General features: G+C 37.7%; 1 protein-coding gene across 4 annotated transcripts in view; it reads right to left on the bottom strand.

The window, feature by feature from the left end:
- Positions 1-3,552: 3,552 nt before the first annotated feature.
- Positions 3,553-20,194, bottom strand: part of TTC33 (tetratricopeptide repeat domain 33) — a 34,887-nt gene continuing 18,245 nt past the window's right edge. For 3 of the 4 annotated variants that reach the window (XM_008692603.2, XM_008692605.2, XM_008692604.2), the window contains 3 exons: positions 10,657-10,738; positions 9,100-9,231; positions 3,553-5,968 (listed from right to left, as the gene is read on the bottom strand). In XM_008692603.2, the coding sequence (XP_008690825.1) occupies positions 5,615-5,968; positions 9,100-9,231; positions 10,657-10,738 (568 nt within the window). In that variant the 3' untranslated portion in view covers positions 3,553-5,614. The remainder of the gene's footprint in view (positions 5,969-9,099; positions 9,232-10,656; positions 10,739-20,194) is intronic. The other variant, XM_008692602.2, reaches the window with a different exon arrangement.

The following is a 20,194-nucleotide window of genomic DNA, read 5'->3' as shown; positions in this document are numbered from 1 at the left end:
AACACAGAAAATCTTTCTGATCTTGGAGTAAGCACAGATTTCTCAGCACACAAAAAGCACAACCATAAATATATGTACATATATATACACATATATAATATTTAAATACATTTACATTATATTTAAATATATATTATATATATACATAAATTGGACTTCATCAAAATCATAAAATCTGCTCTTCCAAAGTTACCATTAAGAAAACAAAAAAGCAAATCATAGATGGAGACAAAATATTCACAATATAAATATCTCGTAAAGAGTTTTTATCTAAAATACAGAAAAAATTCTTACGGCTCAATAATTAGATAACCCAAATAAAAAGTAGGCAAAATATCTGAACAGGCACTTCCCAAAAGATATACAAATGTCACATAAGTGTATGAAATAATGTTTAACATCATCAGGGGAATGCACAGTAAAACCACAATGAGATCTGCACATCCACCGAAGTGGTTAAAATGAAAAACAATGACAATATCAAGCATTGACAAGGATATGGAGCAACTGAAACCTTTTAAATACATTGCTTGTCGGAATGCAAAATGGCACAAATACTTGGGAAAAGTCTCACAGTTTCCTCGGAAGTTACACATACACTTACCATAAGACTCAACAATCCTGCCTCCAGGTACTTCACCAAGAGAAATGAAAACCTGGGACAGACCTGAGACAAATACACACAGCAGCTTTATTCATAAGACACCAAAACTTAGAAGTTCATCAACAACCCCCATGTCCATCAATATACGTGACTAGCTATAAACTATGGTTTAACCACACAACAGAATAATACTCAGCAATAAAAATGACACCTATTGCTGATACACACCATAGCACAGATGAATCTCGACATGGATGGATTTCAAAAGTATTATGCTGAGCAAAAAGTGTCAGACACCGAGTAAATATTGTATGATTTATTTGAAATTCTAGAAGAGTCAAATCTAATTTATAGTCACAGAGAGGAATCAGTAGTTGAACAGTGCTGGTTGTTGGGGTGCAGAGAAACTCACCATAAATGGGTACTAGAGAACTTTTTGGGTGATGGAAATAGTCTACATCTTGATGGTAATGGTAATTGCGTGGTTGTTCATATTTGCTAAAACTCCTCAAGCAGTAAACTTATAGGGTGCATTTTATTATATGTAAATTACACTCTTAAGAAAGTTGACAGGGTGGGCAGAGAATATAATTCATTTTACATTTTCTCCTTCTAATTAAACCTAGAGTCAGTACTGTGGTCTTCACAATTCCCAGTGAGTAGATCTTTGGATATCCTAAACAAATGTTTACATATTGTCTTGTAATTGACATTATCCATTTCCAATAGAATTTCCATGACTTAAATAATACATAAAATTAGAAAAAAACTCGCAATTTGATATTTAATTTATCTCATGCTTACTTTGAAATACAATTTTCACTAATTTTTGTTGGGAGTTTGAGGGACTCATGTACCCTCCTGATCTCTGAGCCACTTGAGAGACCAAGCCAGGCAAATGGAGATTCAGTATATCAGATTTATTGCTGAAGGGTCTAGGTTAAAGGATGTAATTTAGGTCTGTACCAACAACGGCCACCTAATATCTAACCCAGAAATAAACAGACCTGCTCACCGAGGAATGGGCAGTCCTATATAACTACAGGGCTCCCTTTGCAGAGGCAGAGAGCCTTTCACTGCAAAGCTTGTGCCGTGTCTGGCAAGAGAATACAACATAGGCTCTCTGCAAGCATTACAAATCCCCAGAAAGGGGAGAAAGGTTTGCATGTCCAGTTCTTTATCCTGAACTCCCTTTCACAGGGAGTAGGGGGTGATTCAAGAAGGGAGCAATCAAGATTCCTTGCTTAATGGATGTGTAAAGAAGCACCTAGAAAGGAAGCTATCTCTACCCTCCGCCCTCCCAACAAAATGCAGATCAACATTTCTCAACCTGTCTCCCACCATGGCACACAAAGCAAGTTCAAATATGACACGCATTAAGGCACAATTCATGATACATTAGCCACAGGGCTACACCTTCCCTTCCATTCAAGAGAGTATATTTAATTGCGAGGGACTCAAGTGACATATTTCATTTTAATTTACTTTGGTAATGAGTCAATCACTTATTGATTAAAAAAAAAAAAACCCAAACCCTTACTTTCTCAATCCTAAAATATCATCAATTACAAAGTACACACCATAGGCTTAATAAAAATCTCTCAGAAAAAAACACATTTAATATACCAATTGATTTAAAGATAATCATGGAACTATGATTCCTGTGTCAACTCACAACTCATGTAGATACGTATATGTCATGAAATCAAAGCTCCAGAATGGCTGGTCCAGAGTCAATTTAGAAAGGCTACTGACTCACAAAGTCTGAAAAAAAAAAAAAATGACAAGATTTTCTTACTGCTGGGACAGGCAGTAAAACAAGCTTTTGACATCATTACATAAAGCATAGTTTTCCAACTGAAGAGGCTATAGTGATCAGTTATAATCATGGCAACTCTAGCTTTCTCAGACAAAACTTGTTTAAGTCTTCACTATAGTTTTGTCACATAACATCAATTTAAAAGCTCTTTACACTCAGACTACTACCATAAAATTCTGTACCTAGGCCCCAACTGCAGCAGGTCTGGGTTCTGTGATCTATACCTTGCATGACTTTTCAATGTTTGTATAGTATTTGTTAGCACATTTAAGATAAATACTCTATAATCTAAAACCCTGTTGTCTAGAGAATAACACGGATTCTCAAATTATCAGGCATGATCTGGATGTGTGATGTTCTGACTAATGAGTGCCTATGCCATACAATTCAACTAAGAATAATACAAATTATATTCAATATAGGTTTAATGTTATTTCAGAAGGTATATTAAACATCTTTAATTGTATCACTCTTACGAACATCAACTATTTTTCTTTCAGATTCAAAAGTATTTGTTATTGCAGTTAACAAGCTGAGCAAATGTCTGTGTAGCAGTATTCGCATCTTATAAAATGATATATGCATTTTTCTCTTCACGCATAGAAGAGTGTTAGTTGGGCATCTTCTGGGGCATGAATAAATGAGCTGCCTTCCTTCTTCATAATTCATTATTCTCTTTCCCTCCATTTTATGTCTTCCAACTTAGGTCTTATATCTGAGTAAGGAAAAGACTAATCTGGCCTACCGCTATCAATACAGGAAAACCACTAGGTTCTTTCACAGAATCTCGTGGCTACGTGCCCTCCATCCTGGGTCTTGCCTCTTTTAGGGTTGAGGCATAGACTTTATGACAAGGATAACCCCAACTGATAACCATCTGTCCTATCAAAAGTAGTGACTCCTCACTTTTAGATAAAGATTACAAAGTTCTCCTACCTTCTTAAAATCAGAAGAAACGGAGGTTAAATATCTCCAAACTAATTCAAGTTCTTCATAGAAACAGCTAACATTTCCTGAGTGCATCCTCTGCAAGACACTGTCCAAGGTGCTTTACATATTTTATTCTCACATAACAAAGAAATTAAATAAATCTAATTTTTCAAAAGCTAACAACACAAAGAGGCAAATCTTTAAAATGCAGGAAAAAAACTATTTATTCACAAATTACATGATAAACAAAAACCCAATATTCAAAACAACATACCAAACGGTGAATGCTCACTTCCATAGATGCCCAAGCATCTACCCTGGGAAAATATCCTTTATTAAATGAAATAAAATATAATTAGTATTTGTTTTTTGGATTACTCTAAAGCTAGCCTCTCTAACCAGAGCTAACTTTCTGATGTAACTTCGGGGAAAAATACAATACTCTGGAAAAAAAAGAGGTAAGCATTCCACTAAAGGAAAAAAATTTTAAATCATCTCAGAGGGTGGGGGATGGGCTAGATGGGTGACGGGCATTAAGGAGGGCACTTGTTATTGTGAGCACTGGGTGTTGTACGTAAGCGATGAATCACTAAATTCTACTCCTGAAACCAGTACTACACTATATGTCAACTATCTAGAAATTAAATAAAAATTTAAAAAGGAAAAAAATCATCTCAGAAAAATGTCAACCATTACTCACGTGCTCCAACAGGTTAAGGTAAAATTCCTTAAAATAAAAGAGCTTACTTTCATTTCTAACAAGGATAAAATTAATTTTACAACAATAATAGCTTCCTGAGTGTCAGAAGTAACAGTACCCAGTAGTCTATATAATTGTACTACAATATATGTAGTATAAAAATAATTCACATTAGCGATGGCAGTTTTGATTTGTGAATACAACCACCACCTTTCAATGAAATATTTCTTTAAATACATCCTTCTCTACTCATGTATTGTACCACAGTCATGTTTCAGTTTCTATATATGTTGTGCCTAAATTATTCATTCACTGGCACTCATTAACATCCTTATTTTTTTATTTTTAGAAAGATATAATCTAGCTACTTAAAATTATAATTGTAATTTAATTGAGTAGTTCCAAAAAAGTTATCTAGAACAGGACTTCCGAACCATCAGCTGGAAAGTTATAGCAAGAGATAAGTTATTTTCAGAGTTTTTAAGCTTTTAAAAATAAGAAGAAAATACTGCTTTTGACTGGGACAATGCAGTAGTACAATCTGTTATGACACATCTATGAAAGCCATTCGTTTTTTTTAAATGCAGATGTGGGGGCGCCTGGGTGGCACAGCGGTTAAGCGTCTGCCTTCAGCTCAGGGTGTGATCCTGGCGTCATGGGATCGAGCCCCACATCAGGCTCCTCTGCTGGGAGCCTGCTTCTTCCTTTCCCACTCCCTCTGCCTGTGTTCCCTCTCTCGCTGGCTGTCTCTCTGTCGAATAAATAAATAAAAATCTTAAAAAATAAAATAAAAAATAAAATAAAATGCAGATGTGAAACATGACCCACCTGTGGAAAGGAACACTATCCACTTTAACAACTAGAAAAATGAAACCGTCATTCTGACAGTTATCAGTATTTTACATATCTAATACTGAAGGAGGCAACTACTATTGTCATAATAATCTTAAAGTCAAAATATAAGCACAAGTCAGAATTAAGAGAAACTTTGGAACATGTTCAGAATGTCCACATTTGCATGCATTTTCAGCCAAACGTTCAAAGATTCCACACATACCCAAAGGACAACTTTGAATCAAAATGAATGTAAAAATATTTAAGCTTCGTGACAGACTTACTCTAACGCAACCGGAAGAACAGAAGAGGGAATAGCAAGAGCAGTATGTTTCTAAGGAGGGAAAGAAATCACCGGCTTCCTTTATCATGAAACAAAAGTCAACAAGTTGGCGTTTTAATAACACTGGCCGTCAAGTGATTCACTATTAGAAAATTCACTTTTCAAGTTGTGTCTTTAAAATGCATTCACTTATATTTTTGAATTAAATTAAGTTTATTAACCAAAAGCCACTGTACTCAGAATTCTAATCTTAGGAAGTTAAATCATAACTTATCAAAACATAGTCCAAACACTATACAGTAATTCTACCATTTAGTTTTTATAGGCCTCATCTGCAAAACTCACTTTATAAACAAGAGTTTTGCTCTGTTTCTCCACAGCAAATGTCCCTACACCTAAAAATTTTAAGTGGCAATCAGAAAGATTCAAAAGATTGCTGCTACTTCATCGGGCTTTGATAAAAACAGAGCCATCTGGTGGTGTAGCACCGTCCTCCTTCTCGGTGACTGTCTCTACAGTCCCAGAAGCCGACACAATAACCATCGTTTTATTTGCTGGAACCGTCTTCTGTTTCTCAGCAATCGCCGCACAAACAGCAACAATCTCATCACTTTCAAAGTCATAGTCAGGAATTGACTTTGGTGAGAAATGTGTTACTTCCGCTGACGCTTCACACTTTCTAATCTTCTGTGCTACCTTCTGCTGCTCCTGGAGCGTTCTTGCCCAAGAAAGGTCTTCTTTCCATATTTCAGGGTTCATTGGATAGATGTGAAGGGCGACCTGAAAACTTCGAATTGCCTAGGGGAGATAAAAAAAAAAAAAAAATCAGAGTTTTTTTGTTTGCTTTGTTCTAAAAAAAAAAAAAATGAGTGGATTTAATATAATCCACAGTATTTATCTCTATCTCTTCAAAATATATATATATATTTTATATATATCTTTTTAAAAAACATATTAGAATGTAAGGATAGAAATTAGGGTTGTGCCCTAAACACTGGACTATGATTATGGTGGAAAAAAAAACAGTTAAAGAAGCGTGAAAGAAAGTGCCTGACAAAATGCTGCTGAGGACTCCAAGTCCAATAAAGTACAGGTAGGGCTCTTATAGTTCAAGACAAGGCAAATGCATTGTTCCGCTTCTGCAGATGAGCAGATATAAGAATCTAGGGATTTCTTCTTAAACCACGATCAGGAAGGTACTGGCAATGCCTACCGTTAACGCCAAGAGCTTAGATCCAAATAATGCTAACATGTGTTGACTGTCACAAGAGACAAAGAAGGACATTATAGAATGATAAAAGGGTCAATTCACAGGAAGATAGAACCATTATATATTCATTCCAACATCAGAACACCTATATGTATAAAGCAAACATGGACGGAACTGAAGGGAGAAACTGACAGCAAGAAAGTAATAGCAGGAGACTGCAAAACCCAACTCTCAGTAATGGATCCACCGCCCAGACAGAAGATCACTGAGAGGACCTGAACAACACTACAGATCAAAGGGACCTAACAGACATAGACAAAACATCCCTCCCAACAGCATCAGAGTACATACTATTCTCCAGTACAAACAGAACATTTTCCAGGAGAGATCACATGTCAAGTCACAGAACAAGTCTTAACAAATTTAAGGTGACTGAAATCATGCCAAGTATCTTTTCTAATGATAACGGAAGAAAACCAGAGATCAATAGCAGAAGAAAAACCGGGAAATTCACAAATAAGTAGAAACTAAACAACATAATCTTAAACAACCAATGAGTCAAAGAAGAAGTCAAAAGAGAAATGAGAAAACATCTGGACACAAATGAGAATGAACATAACAACATACTAGAACTTACGGATGCAGCAAAAGCAGAACTAAGAGGGAAGTTTATAGAAAAAAGACCTCAATTAAAAAGTTAATTTTACAGCTCAAACAATTAGAAAATGAAGAACTAAGCCTATAATTGTTTTCCAACACCCAACGCTCTCTCTCTCTCTTTTTTTAAGTTTCAAGTTGTTATTTACATTCCGGTTAGTTAACATGTAGTGTAGGGGCGTCTGGGTGGCTCAGTCGATTAAACGTCTGCCTTCAGTTCAGGTCATGATCCCAGGGTCTTGGGATCGAGCCCTGTGTCGAGCTGTCTGCTCAGTGGGAGCCTGCTTCTCCCTCTCCCTGCCACTTCCCCTGCTTATACTCCCTCTCTCTGTCAAATAAATAAACAAATCTTAATAAATATATATAATGTAATATTAAGTTTCAGGTGTAGAATTTAATGATGCATCACTTCCAACACCCAAGTCTATGTAAAAACCTAATTACTCTTGGGGCTAGCCCCACCTATTGACTTTTAATGTACCACCTGTCCGATTTATCTATGTATTTTCTTGTATTTTTGTCCAAATAAATACAAATATAGGAAGAATGGTTAGATGTTAACAATTTTAGCTTGCTTTCAAAATATTTTAAATAGTGACCCTTCCTTATGACATTTTGAGTAAAAGTCCTTTTTTTCTTATCATTCCAGTCTTTCAATAAAATAGCTTAAGTTTACATAAAAATTACAAATTTAGATTGTTCCAAGTACAGCCCTAAAAATTACATTAAATGAGGAAAAAAATAACACTTTTAATCCCTCCAAGAACTTCATAATTTTAATGGACACAACCGTATCAAAAGGAAAAAAATAACAGTTGAACAACTGGTTCCCTTATTCAAAAAAACTTAAAATCTTAAACAATTTCACTTTTACTGATTGACTGAAAGTATCTCAACTGTGTCACCTGCAGTATTTTCTTTCTTTACAGGGCGATCTTTGCTAAACATTAAATCCTAGAGGTTTTTTCCCATTACCATAGACATTAAACAAGCAAAAGAGATAATGCCTTGTAAGCTATTAAAAAAAGCAGAAATGGGGGAAAGTATTATTTGATAGGCTTTGTTTGTTTTTCTGTTAACCCATCAGAAAACAAAATACCATGAATTTCTTTCTTCCAACTCTAGTATGATTTAAGTTGTCAGGTAAAAAAAAAAAAAAAAAAAAAAAAAAGGGCTTTGACTAAACTGGTTTCCATCACTGTGACTCTCATTTCAGATTATCATGCTTAAGTTACTTGCCACCAATTATTTTCTCATTAAAATTCCTTATTATTTCTGAGAATTTGACAAACACCTTTGTTTGGTAAATAGAAATAATATTTATCAGAAAAATCTGTTATCCGTAACTTACTCACGCCATTGCTAGTAAAGTTAAATTCAGGGTCTACCAGTCATTTCATTAGCTTTTAAAGAAACTATTTTTAATTTTGTATTTACTGGGTTTTTTTTCTAACCGTAAAAGGCAAATAAAGCCATGCAAAATCTTAATTAATGACAAACAGAAAATCTGGCACTACTATATTAGATTTGCAAACACTCTTTAGGAAGCTGGTGGCCAGGTATACACAGGCCTGCCAAAACAAAAAGAAAAACAGAATAATTGTCATAGCCAACTCTCATCTATTCAGCCTGTGCTAATACCTGAAAAAAATTTTTTTTTTTTTTTTTAAGATTTTATTTATTTGAGAGAGAGAGTGTGGGAAGGGCAGAGGGAGAGACTCTCAAGCAAACTTCCCAATGAGCACAGAGCCTGACAGGGGACTCAATCTCACAACCCAAGAGATCATGACCTGAGCCGAAACCAAGAGTCGGACGTGTAACCTACTGAACCACCGGGGCACCCCCTGAAAAAAATATTCTGACTCTAATATAATTGATATTTACAATGGATAACGATGTTCAATAATAACTTTGGACTGTGTCAATGGTTTAATACCTTTAAGAGGTAATTTGCTATTTACTTTTTGCATAGATGTAATAAATGGCTATTTACTTTTTGGTTCAGCTAATCAAAAACATGTCAGAATAAAATTTCATCATTATAATAATCTAACTTCCTTACCAGGACTATCTCTCCTAATCCAAGCTGAGCACGTCCCAGAGTTTGCCAAGACTCCCATGAATGTGGGTTTCTCTGGACAGCCATTTCAGCTGCATGTACGGCTGGGAACATTTCATGCAGAGACATTAGGACCTACAGCCAAAAAAAAAGAAACAAAACCTGTCAGTAATATTCATAAACTAGCAAACTACTAATGAATAACCGTATGTAAACTTTTTCATTTTTAAAAAAATATTTTTAGTCTGGTAAATATGGCATCTCAGTGGTTTTGACCCACTCCTCTGTCATGCAGGGTAGGAACGACTATTCTTCTTCCTATTTCTAAAATAACTATGAAAGTATGGTGGCCACTGGCGGCTCAGAGATACATGAACTCTTAATTCCACTTCTGATTATTCTATTTACAATGTGGTTCTCAGGGGACCCCAGGTTTTACTGTTAAACGAGGTAAATTTAAATTTGTTCATCCACTCAACCTATGAACATCTTCCAGATACAAAAAATCATTTAAAAACTCCATAGGCCTCCCCACAGCTGGGTTTTTCGAACCACGTAAAGCAGAAAAATAGGGAGTTCCAGAACCTTCCACTTCAGTCTATTGGAAAGGGCTAGATTTTATCTATCATCTTTGGGACCATCCACATTTCACAAGATTTGTAACACAACTATGATTATTAGGTTACAAATTAAACAATTTATTTCATATAGTTCACCACAAACACTGCCTTTAATATATATGTAGTCAAGACTGAAAGTTGAAGAACCAAATGACGGTCCTCCCAGCACTTCATTCAGCGGACATAATTTATTTGGGGTTTTCTTGGCCAAACTAAAATCAAAGCTGATAAAGAATGTGCCTTATGTTTGAGATCATCACCTGAAAGATATCTGTATGGTGTGTAGATCAAGGCTGAATTGTAACTATTCCCTGCCAAAAATATGTTTGATACTCCATTAGTGATTTTGAAGTCTTTTGGATAACTTAATTCAAGTGCTCAGAGATTTTCTTTATAGACTTTCCCACAAAATAAGAGAAATGTATTTTTAAAATTCAAATGCTATTTTAAAACTATTAATAAATTGAGTCTATTCTGACCTTTTGCTAAGAACTGGGCCATTTTTAGAGAAATATCATCATTTAGAGTCCAACAATCCTCATTCTGAAGAAACAAAACTATTGCTCAATCCACTACAATTAATTTCCAGGAAAGCAAACCCCTTTCATTTATTTAAGAAATCACCAGTGACTTCCTAAAAGACAGCTATCTGTTCATATCTTACCATAGGTTGAAATAAGTGAAGATAAATGAATTTCTAATGTCATGCAAAAGGCAGAGCTGTAAATAATACGGTGATGATATTTTACCGCCCAGGGGACCACCAAGAATACTATGGTAACATATTTTGGAAAGGAAATGTTGAAAAAATTTGAAAAAGACATATTTGAGAAAGAAAATGGATAGAAATGTCATTTTAGTTCATTACTTTTCACCAAACACATACGAACACGACACAGTGAGATTTCATAATGAAAGAGAAATTCTTCATAAACAGTACCTGCGATTTCATCTCGTACAGGGTGGCGTCATCTGGGGTTAACAGCAGTGCTTCATCCCATTTTTGAATTGCCTCTCGGTATCTGTGGTTAAGTTACATTAGTACCATATTTTCAATAAGTCCTTGAGAGTACATGACCAAATTTTAAAATCAGGTACTAAGGAATAATAAGCTCTATTCAAGAACTGACAATGATAATACCGTTACAAAAGCAAGAAAAACTAAGAGAGAAAGGGAAAGGACAGCAAGAGAGAAAAAGACAAATGTAAATAAAAGAGATCTTAGAAATCTTTCCCCAATTTTACTTTCTGGGCTGAGAAATCACTACCAAAATTTCCCCTTTTTTTTCATCAACCTCAATGTCTGCAAATGTTGTCACACAAGTTAGAAGTACCACGAAGAACTTTTCTGAGGAATTTACAATCCAGTTGCAATCCTGGGCTCTCCTGAAACAATCTAGCTGACACAGAACACTTTAAGAAGTTGCCTGGTAATTGTGTAAAGACTCTTCAGTTTGGGGGCACCTGGGTGGCTCAGTTGGTTGAGTGTCTGACTCTTGATTTTGGCTCAGGTCATGATCTCAGGGTCGTGGGATTGAGCCCCGAGTCAGGCTCCACACCCAGCAGGGAGTCTGGTTGACGATTCTCTCTTCCTCTCCCTGTGCCCCTCCACACCGGCCCCCCATGCTGCTCGCACTTTCTCTCTCTAAAATAAATAAATAAATCTTTAAAAAAAAAAAAGATTCTTCAGTTTTAAGTTTCCTTGTCTGTAAATTCCATGGGCTTAGGAATATAATATCTTTTCATCACTATTAGTACATGGTAAGCTTATAAAAAATGGGTCAAATGAATGAAAAACAGTTTAGAGATGGTGATTTCCACCACTACCTTTCCACTGATGTCCTCCTAGTCAGATTTTTCTTGTGAGCTCCAGAGCCACATGGTCAACTAGCATCTCCATGAAGATACCTCAAACTCATTCTGCCTAAAGCTGATCTTAGCACGCCACGTGCCAGATCTGCAGGGGCACTGCAGCACTTTCTTTTTTAAATAAAATTAAGGAATAACGAAGTCCCACATGCTATCCCACGCAGTCACGTTCACAGCATCCTTCACAAGTGGTTAACTCATGTATACTTGAATATTTCTAGAAAGAGAAAGTTCTATTTGCCAGAATATTTTCCATTACAATGATGCTGAAACTTTCTATTCTGTACCTTTCCCTCAATGTTACTAATTCTGCTTTCTAGAGCTAAAGAGAAAATATATAATCCACTAGTTTTAATTCTTGGCTACACCAGAATGATCTAGGGAGATTCCGGAAGGGAAGAAATACACAACGCACACACACACACAACTGGTCCTTGCCTCAGCTCAGCTAAAACAGATATTCTCAGAGGAGGGCCCAGGCATCTATATTTTTTGAACCAGGAAATGCTAATAAACACCAAGGTCGTGAACCACAGATAATATGTTTCATAGCATATTAAGACCTATCATGTGCTACCTTCTCCTGAATAACTCATTGTTACCTGTCTTCCAGACCCTTCATTTCCTCTGTATGTGTTCTTCTGCATAATTTCCTACTGACTATGTGAAGATCCAAACCAAACATAGCAACCAAAATGTAGGCCAATATGCACTGATTAATATTTAAACAGAGGACAGTGAAATAAACAAAGGCGACATTTGGGAGAAAATGCAAAGTTGAAGAACATAAAAAAGTACGTTCTGTTTTCACTTTGCTAGAGAGTTCCTTGACTAGCAAGGAATATGAATGGGCAGTGCCATTTCCAGGGGTCTTATGCCATCTTCGCAAATGACAAAGGGGCTACAGACACCTGAAAATAAGTCTGCCACAGAGCCAATGCCACAGCTAGCAGCAGGGTGAGAGTGAGCACGGCAGGACTGTGCTTTCCACATCCTGCCTTAGCTGCCATTATAGGCCGTAGCAGTGGCTTTGCTACTTTATAGTAGCAGGCTATATAAAGCTATGTGCTTTAGATTCACCCTGCAAAAGCTGGGTCTTTGCTTTGAGGCAAACCAATCTGAAAATGCAGACATGGCTATCAGAACTACTGCCTGGACCATGGTTAATATCTTCTTCCCTAACAGGGGCCCCTGCTGAGTACTGAAGAGTTACCTGTTTGAACACTGTGTTTAATTCTGGGTGAAAGACTACTAGAATTTTAGGAACACGGTGTGATCATTATTCGCTTCATTTTTATGATGTGCTCCCACAATGCTGTATGTTTTTCCCTGCTTCTGCCTGCATCAGAAATATTCTTTTTGGGGGGGCACCTAGGTGGCTCGATCGGTTAAGCATCTGCCTTCAGCTCAGGTCATGATCTCAGGGTCCTGATCAAGTCCCACATCAGGCTCCCTGTTCAGCAGGGAGTCCGCTTCTCCATCTCTCTCTGCCACGCCGCCCTGCTCCTGCTCTCTCCCTCTCTCTCTCAAATAAATAAAATCTTAAAAAAAAAAAAATACTCTTTTTAAAAATATTTTAGGTAGTTAACATACATTGCAATATTGGTTTCTGGAGTAGAATTCAGTGCTCATCGTAACAAGGGCCCTCCTTAGTACCCATCACCCATTTAGTCCTCCCCCCACTCCCCTCAATTAACCCTCAATTTGTTCTCTATTGTTAAGAGTCTCTTATGGCTTGTTTCTCTCTCTCCTTTTTTTTTCTCTTCTCCCTTCCCATACATTCATCTGTTTTCTTTCTTAAATTCCAATATGAGTGAGATCATATGGTATTTGCCTTTCTCTGACTGACTTAGTTCACTTAGCATAATACACTCCAGCTCTATCCATGTCATTGCAAATGGCAAGATTCCATTCTTTTTGATGGCTGGGTAATATTCCAGTGTGTGTGTGTGTGTGTGTGTGTGTGTGTGTGTGTGTATCACATCTTTATTCATTTATCAGTCAATGGACATTTGGGTTCTCTCCATAGTTTGGCTATTGTTGATAATGCTGCTATAAACATCAGGGTGCAACAGTCCCTTCAAATCCGTAATTTTGTCACAAATCAAACCTCTAAGAGCAGTGCTAACTGAAAATTATTTAGTTATCAAGGATTTCCCCAAACTCAAACACCTATCTAGAGCCAGGGTCCGCAGAGTGGAAAGTAACAGTGGAAACATGCAGTCTCACCGGCTGCTATCAGTGCTCTTCCTCCATCTCACTCTCAGAAATCCCACTGGAGTGCTCCATACGTCTCTCTGCTTTCCACATATTCGGACACTTCTGCACAGTGTCAGACTATGCCCATTATCATGGCCTGTACAGGTGTGAGTGGCTGGCACACAATTTTCCATTCAAATTCTGTGCTCATCAGGCGATAGACATGGGGTGGTTACACCACTGTGTTCTGTTGCTGGCTCCTACTTAACCTGAATGGGAACCTGAGACTCGCAGTTCTTTTTAGGCTATTCATATGTCAGTGTTAGCTAGAAACTGCCTAATATACTTCAAAGTAAGCCATTTAAGGTATCTTTTTAGGTACCATCAAAATTGTTATTTATGAATTCCCTCTATTAAAACACTATCAACTGGGGTGCTTGGGTGGCTCAGTCGGTTGAGCATCGGATTCTGGATTTCAGCTCAGGGCATGATCTCAGGGTCGTGAAAATGACCCCTGCAGTTAGGGATCCTCTGTCTCCCTCTGTCCCTTCCCACCCTCCAACCTGCCCCAACCCCCTGGTCATAGGCAGGCACCCATGCCCTCTCTCAAAAACAAAAAACAAACCAAAAAACCCCCCAAAACCCCACTATTAACTATACAGAATTAACTAGCTGTTTCTGTAGGGTTACCGCCTATCAGACCACACTCCTTGGATTCGCGTGCTAACCCCTCAAGGGTGCTGTTCTTCTAGTCCTTCCTTTCCCAGCCCCCCACCTAAAGTAGCTTCCTTCAAGCAAAACATAATTTTAAAAGAGAATGGTGGCAGAAAAGATGTAAGGACCTCACCTGGTACGCAAGTCAGCAAAGGAGAAGATGAAAAGGAACTTACAGAGAAGGACCCAGAAAGTCTGAACTTTACTGGTGGACTCAAGGGGATAAAGACCACAGCTTGGGGATAAGAGAGAAATGGAAGGAGGGGGAAGGCAGGGTCTGCAGATTCCAGTGGGCCTCTTCCTTCTCTGACCCACACGTGTCCATCTATAATGGTAGCCTAAGACCGCAATCTATGCTGGCAACTAAAACACGTGGTTGGCTGACATCAAGCGTTTGATTTTTTTTTTTAATACAAAATGTTCTTAAATCAGGTCTTCCTCATATTCTATACCTGAGTAAATGACATATGTTTTGATATAAAAAGTTGTTTCCTAAATATACAAATAAAGAACAATCAGAAAATATAGGCAAGCTCACCAGTACACACACCCATACCCCACACACAGAAATTAAAAACAACCATAGTTAATATAGTTAACATTTTATTATATATTCTTCCAGTTTGTTTTAATGTATATCACACATATGAAACATTTTTTATGTCTTTAAATTATCAAATGCTTCTCTCTGAGCATAATGCTCAGAGACTGATTACTACTGCTTCAATACAAAATTCATTCCAATGGATCTGCCACTGTCAGACATTATACTTAAAAGCTGCTAAAAGAGTAAATCTTAAATGTTCTCACCACAGAAAAAGAGCAATTATGTGAGGTGATGGATGTGTCAACTAACCTTTTACCATGGTAATCATTTTGCAATATATATGTTTATCAAATCATCACATTCTATACCTTAAACTTACATAATGTTATTCATCAATTATATCTCAATAAAACTGGAAAAAAATTACCCTTTGGCCATTACAATTATCTTTTTGGAAGGAAGTGGGCCATGAATAATTGTTGAAAAAGAAATTTTTGGAGGTCAAATATATACATATTATACTTGATATAAAACTGACTAGAAATAAGATCACCTTAGAAGGAAGGATGGCATAACTTAAGATAGCATTCTTATTAATTTCCTTTAAGAAAAGAGCCAATGAGAGAAGGAATAAATATTATATTTACTTGTCTATACTTCTCCCCTTCAGATTTTCTAGTAATATGACCTGCTGGGGCACCTGGGTGGCTCAGTCAGTTAAGTATCTGACTTGCCTCAGGTCTTGATCTCAGGGTCCTCCCACTGAGCAGGGAGTCTGCTTGTTCTTCTCCCTCTGCCCCCCCCCACCCCCGTGCATGCTCTGTCTCTCTCAAATAAATAAATAAAATCTTAAAAAATATATAAATTACCTGCCAGCTTTACAAGAAACATATTTTCAGTTCCCATTGATTTAGTTTTTAAAACTAGCAATCCCTATGCTAATCAAAAATTCAAATGACATTAATACTCTTTGATTATAAGATTATGTATATCTAAAATACAAATCAGAGCACATGGCTGGCTCAGTCAGTGGAGCATGGGACTCTTGATCTCGGGGTTGTGAGTTCAAGCCCCACCCTGGGTGAAGAGACTACTTAAAAATAAAATCTTAAAAAATAAGAAAACTTTTAAAATACAAATTAAATTTAGAATGTTTAATCCTCTAAAAACCAGCTTATATGTTTAACTAGAATTCTAAAATACTTATTTTTAGTCGTAGAAAAGGGGAAAAATCCTTATAATGAAGCACAAATAAAGCAAGCCTCTCATGTCCTCCCTCCTCAACCCAGTCTTCAAAATGCATACATATAATAAACACACATACTTAAAAGCTCTACTTCAAATGAACAATTATTTTCAATTTAAACTCTATAAACAATAAAAGAACATGTAAATGAACACTATTTTCAAAACCTTTGTGAAGGACAAAGATAGAACTTTTTTCCTTCAAAAACTTAGAAATAAAAATGACAAACCTATAAACAAATGCTGGTGAGGAAAAGTTCTTTAAAAAGGAGGGAAATCAGCTCACATACATGCACATGACCTTCAAACCCCATCTGTTACTTGGTAACAACATACTCAAAAAAAAGGAAAAAAGTAAAATGTGCTTTTAAGAGAAAGACAGCATTCACAATGGGGGAGGTGGCAGTGGAGGGTGGAGGGCGAGACAGAGGATCTTGAGCAGAATCTACCCAATGCTGGGCTCGATCTCCCGACCCTGAGATCATGACCTGAGCAGAAACCAAAAGTCGGACACTTAACCAGCTATGCCACCCACCTGCCCCAAAATACGTATGACAGAAGTCAACCTCGTGTCACTCCTGTCCTCTGGTCTATTAGATCACTTTCCCACAGGCAACCAGTTACCAGTTCCTTGATATCCTGCCAAAGATAATCTTTAGATTTCTAAGCATGTGGACCTATGTGTCTTTTAAACATCATAAACGGTAACATTCCAAATATATACACCATTCTCTTCCTTGCCCTTTTTACTGACTAGATCTTGGAGATCATTTTGTATGATTATGTATAGAACTGCCTTTTAAAAAAAAACGGCTGTAAGGTAGATCTCTTACTTCCTAAAACTGGGAACCAGAAAGGTTTGGATATGACAGGATACTTGCATTTCATTGCATGCCTTTTAAAATTACATGCATAGGGGGACGCCTGGGTGGGTTCAGTCAGTTGATCCCAGCTCAGGTCTTGATCTCGTGGTGGTGAGTTCAAGCCCCACACTGGGCTCCACACTGGGCATGGAGCTCACTTAAAAAAAAAAAAAAAAGTAAAACCATGTGCATATGTATTGCCTTTCTCTTTTCGTTAAAAATTGTACAAATAAAGTGGCACCTGGGTGGCTCAGTCGTTAAGCATCTGCCTTCGGCTCAGGGCATGATCCCGGGGTCGTGGGATCGAGCCCTGCATTGAGCTCCCTGCTCAGCGGGGAGCCTGCTTCTCCCTCTCCCTCTGCCTACCGCTCTGCCTACTTGTGCTCTCTCTCTCTGTCAAATAAATGAATAAAATCTTTAAAAAAAATAAAAATAAAAATTGTACAAATAAATTACACAAACCATGGCACTAGCTAAGATCACAGAGAGAGAGAGAGAATGAGAAAGAAAAAAGATACCAGGGCTGGAGTTTTCAAAATTCAGAAGTCAAGTAGAGAAGGAAGGGCTAGTAAAGACAACTGAAAAGCAGAGAAGAAAGGAAGGAAGACATTCAGAGTGTGTGTGATTTCATAGAGACCAAGAAGCGTCACAGAGAGAGTGACAGGTCGCTCCTAAGGGAGACGTGGTAACATGTAAGTCACTGGTAACACTGGCCAGAACAGCATCCTTGGAGTGGAAGAAATGGAAACCAGCCTGAGGGCTGAAGTGGAAGTAAGAAAGAAGGGATGGTGAATGTTGACAACTCACTGGGGAAGTTTTTCTGTGACCACCAAAAAGAGAAATGAGAAGATAACTGACCAGGAATATCAAATCAAGAGAAGGCTGACATATATCTCAAACATAGGTCCAGACTGAGCTCATCATCATCTCCTACTCCAAACCTACTACCCTTGTAACCCCAGCTCAGAGAACAGCACCACCGAGTCACAGAGACAGAATCCAGAAGTCATCCTACACTTTCCCTCGGTTACATCAGTCATCACTTCTCTAATTCCTCCTTTCATCCACTGTCACTGCTCCTACGTAGCGTAGGTCCTCAGCCTTCCTTGCTGGGATCATCAAAAATTCAGTTAGTGATTTTCTCTGGCCTCCTCTCAGCCAGACCTCTAGGGCTGGAACACGGCTCTGCCTATTCTTCGGCTGGTTCCAGTTTGTCTTTCCTGATTCCACTCGGAAACTCTTTCCTCCCAGAAATCGTCTCACACACTCTTTACTGCTTCTAGTCCCCCATTTAGTTAAATACCCTCCTTTTTCATCATCCAAAGAACTCTCCAAATGGTCCTCTTTACTCCATATCAAAACAATGTCTCTGTGTCACCCACAAAAGATGCTTATGTAGTATTTTCTTTGCAGCATCAATGCCTAACAAAAGCACTAAATAAATGTTCAGTGAGGAACAAAAAAAGATATAAGAAATCAATACACTACACTAATTTGGGTGAGGAGAGCACAATATAAAACAAACGCCAAATGATGTCGAATATAATTTTATCTTTGCTGAATCAGAATGACTTTTAGATTTTTTTTTTTTAAGATTTTATTTATTTATTTGACAGAGACAGAGACAGCCAGCGAGAGAGGGAACACAAGCAGGGGGAGTGGGAGAGGAAGAAGCAGGCTCCCAGTGGAGCAGGGAACCTGATGCAGGGCTTGATCCCAGGACCCTGGGATCACACCCTGAGCCGAAGGCAGACGCTTAACAATGGAGCCACCCAGGCGCCCCGACTTTTAGATTTTACACAGCTTTAGAGTAAATTTTAATTACTTGTCCTGATTATTTAAATTCTTGATAAAAAGAAAAGTTGCATACATTAAAACACTATTAAACTCAAATGCTTTATTCCAGATATAGTTGATTCTCATTCCCATAGTTATGTTCTATAAAGTCGCTGTGCTGTAAAGACTGAATTCGTGAATACTAAATCATTGCTCCTAGGGAAAATACAAGGTTAAGTCCCTGCAAACCCCTGGTCGTATTTTCATCAACTGATTAATACATAGCCTTGTTCTATGTGTTTCTGTTTAAAGACATCTTATTAAATATATATTGCTGATTCATTAACATTGAACTCATGGCCAACAGCATGGCAACTCATGCCTGGACAAAGCTTACTGAACACACACGTTTTCCCTATAAAATCTGCCTTCTTATCCTTAGGAACACTAGACAACACTTCTGAACTACACCTGGGGGCCGTTTTAAACAGCAAAACCACCAACAAAAGGCACAAAAATGTGGAAACTATAACTCAGACCACAAAAAGGACACTTGTTTACAGTATAAGAGCTGAAACGAGGAGGCACAGTTTCACCTTGTTTGACTCACCTGGGAACATACACAGCAGGCACTCAAGTTTTTTTCAGCTCTGCGCATGTCCACTAATGATTGTGAAAGCACCCTGAGTACTGATTTGGGGCTTACCAATATACTTTAGTGAGTGGGTACACTCATAAATGCAGAGTCCAGGGGCACCTGGGTGGCTCAGTCGAGTAAGCATCTGCCTGCAGCTCAGGTCACGATCCCAGGGTCCTGGGATCGAGCCCCACGTCAGGCTCCCTGCTCAGCAGGGAGTCTGCTTCTTCCTCTGCCCCTACCTCTCCCCCTCCCTACCCCTGCTCATGCTCTCTTTCCCCCTGCTCTCTCTCAAACAAAATCTTTTTTTAAAAAAATAAATAAATGCAGAATCCATGAAGGAGGGTTAACCATATTTAACAAGAAACGTGATAGCATTTTTTCTATGTCAGATAAAATGTACTAGCCACAAATGAGTATCACTTTCCACTAATATCATGACAGATTTCTATCTGATTTCTATCACACAATTTTACATCCTTATATGGAAATATCAAGACAAATTTAAATGCTATTTCTATCCCACGCTGGGTATAGAGATTACTTAAATTAAAAAAAAAGAAGAAGAAGAAGTTTCCTAAAAGCTATTTCTTTCTTTCTTTCTTTCTTTTTTAAAGTAGGCCCCACG

This window comes from Ursus maritimus, unplaced genomic scaffold (genome assembly GCF_017311325.1).
Source record: "Ursus maritimus isolate PB19 unplaced genomic scaffold, ASM1731132v1 scaffold_15, whole genome shotgun sequence".
NCBI classification, from domain to species: domain Eukaryota; kingdom Metazoa; phylum Chordata; class Mammalia; order Carnivora; family Ursidae; genus Ursus; species Ursus maritimus.
This window is presented reverse-complemented; position numbering and strand designations above follow the sequence as displayed.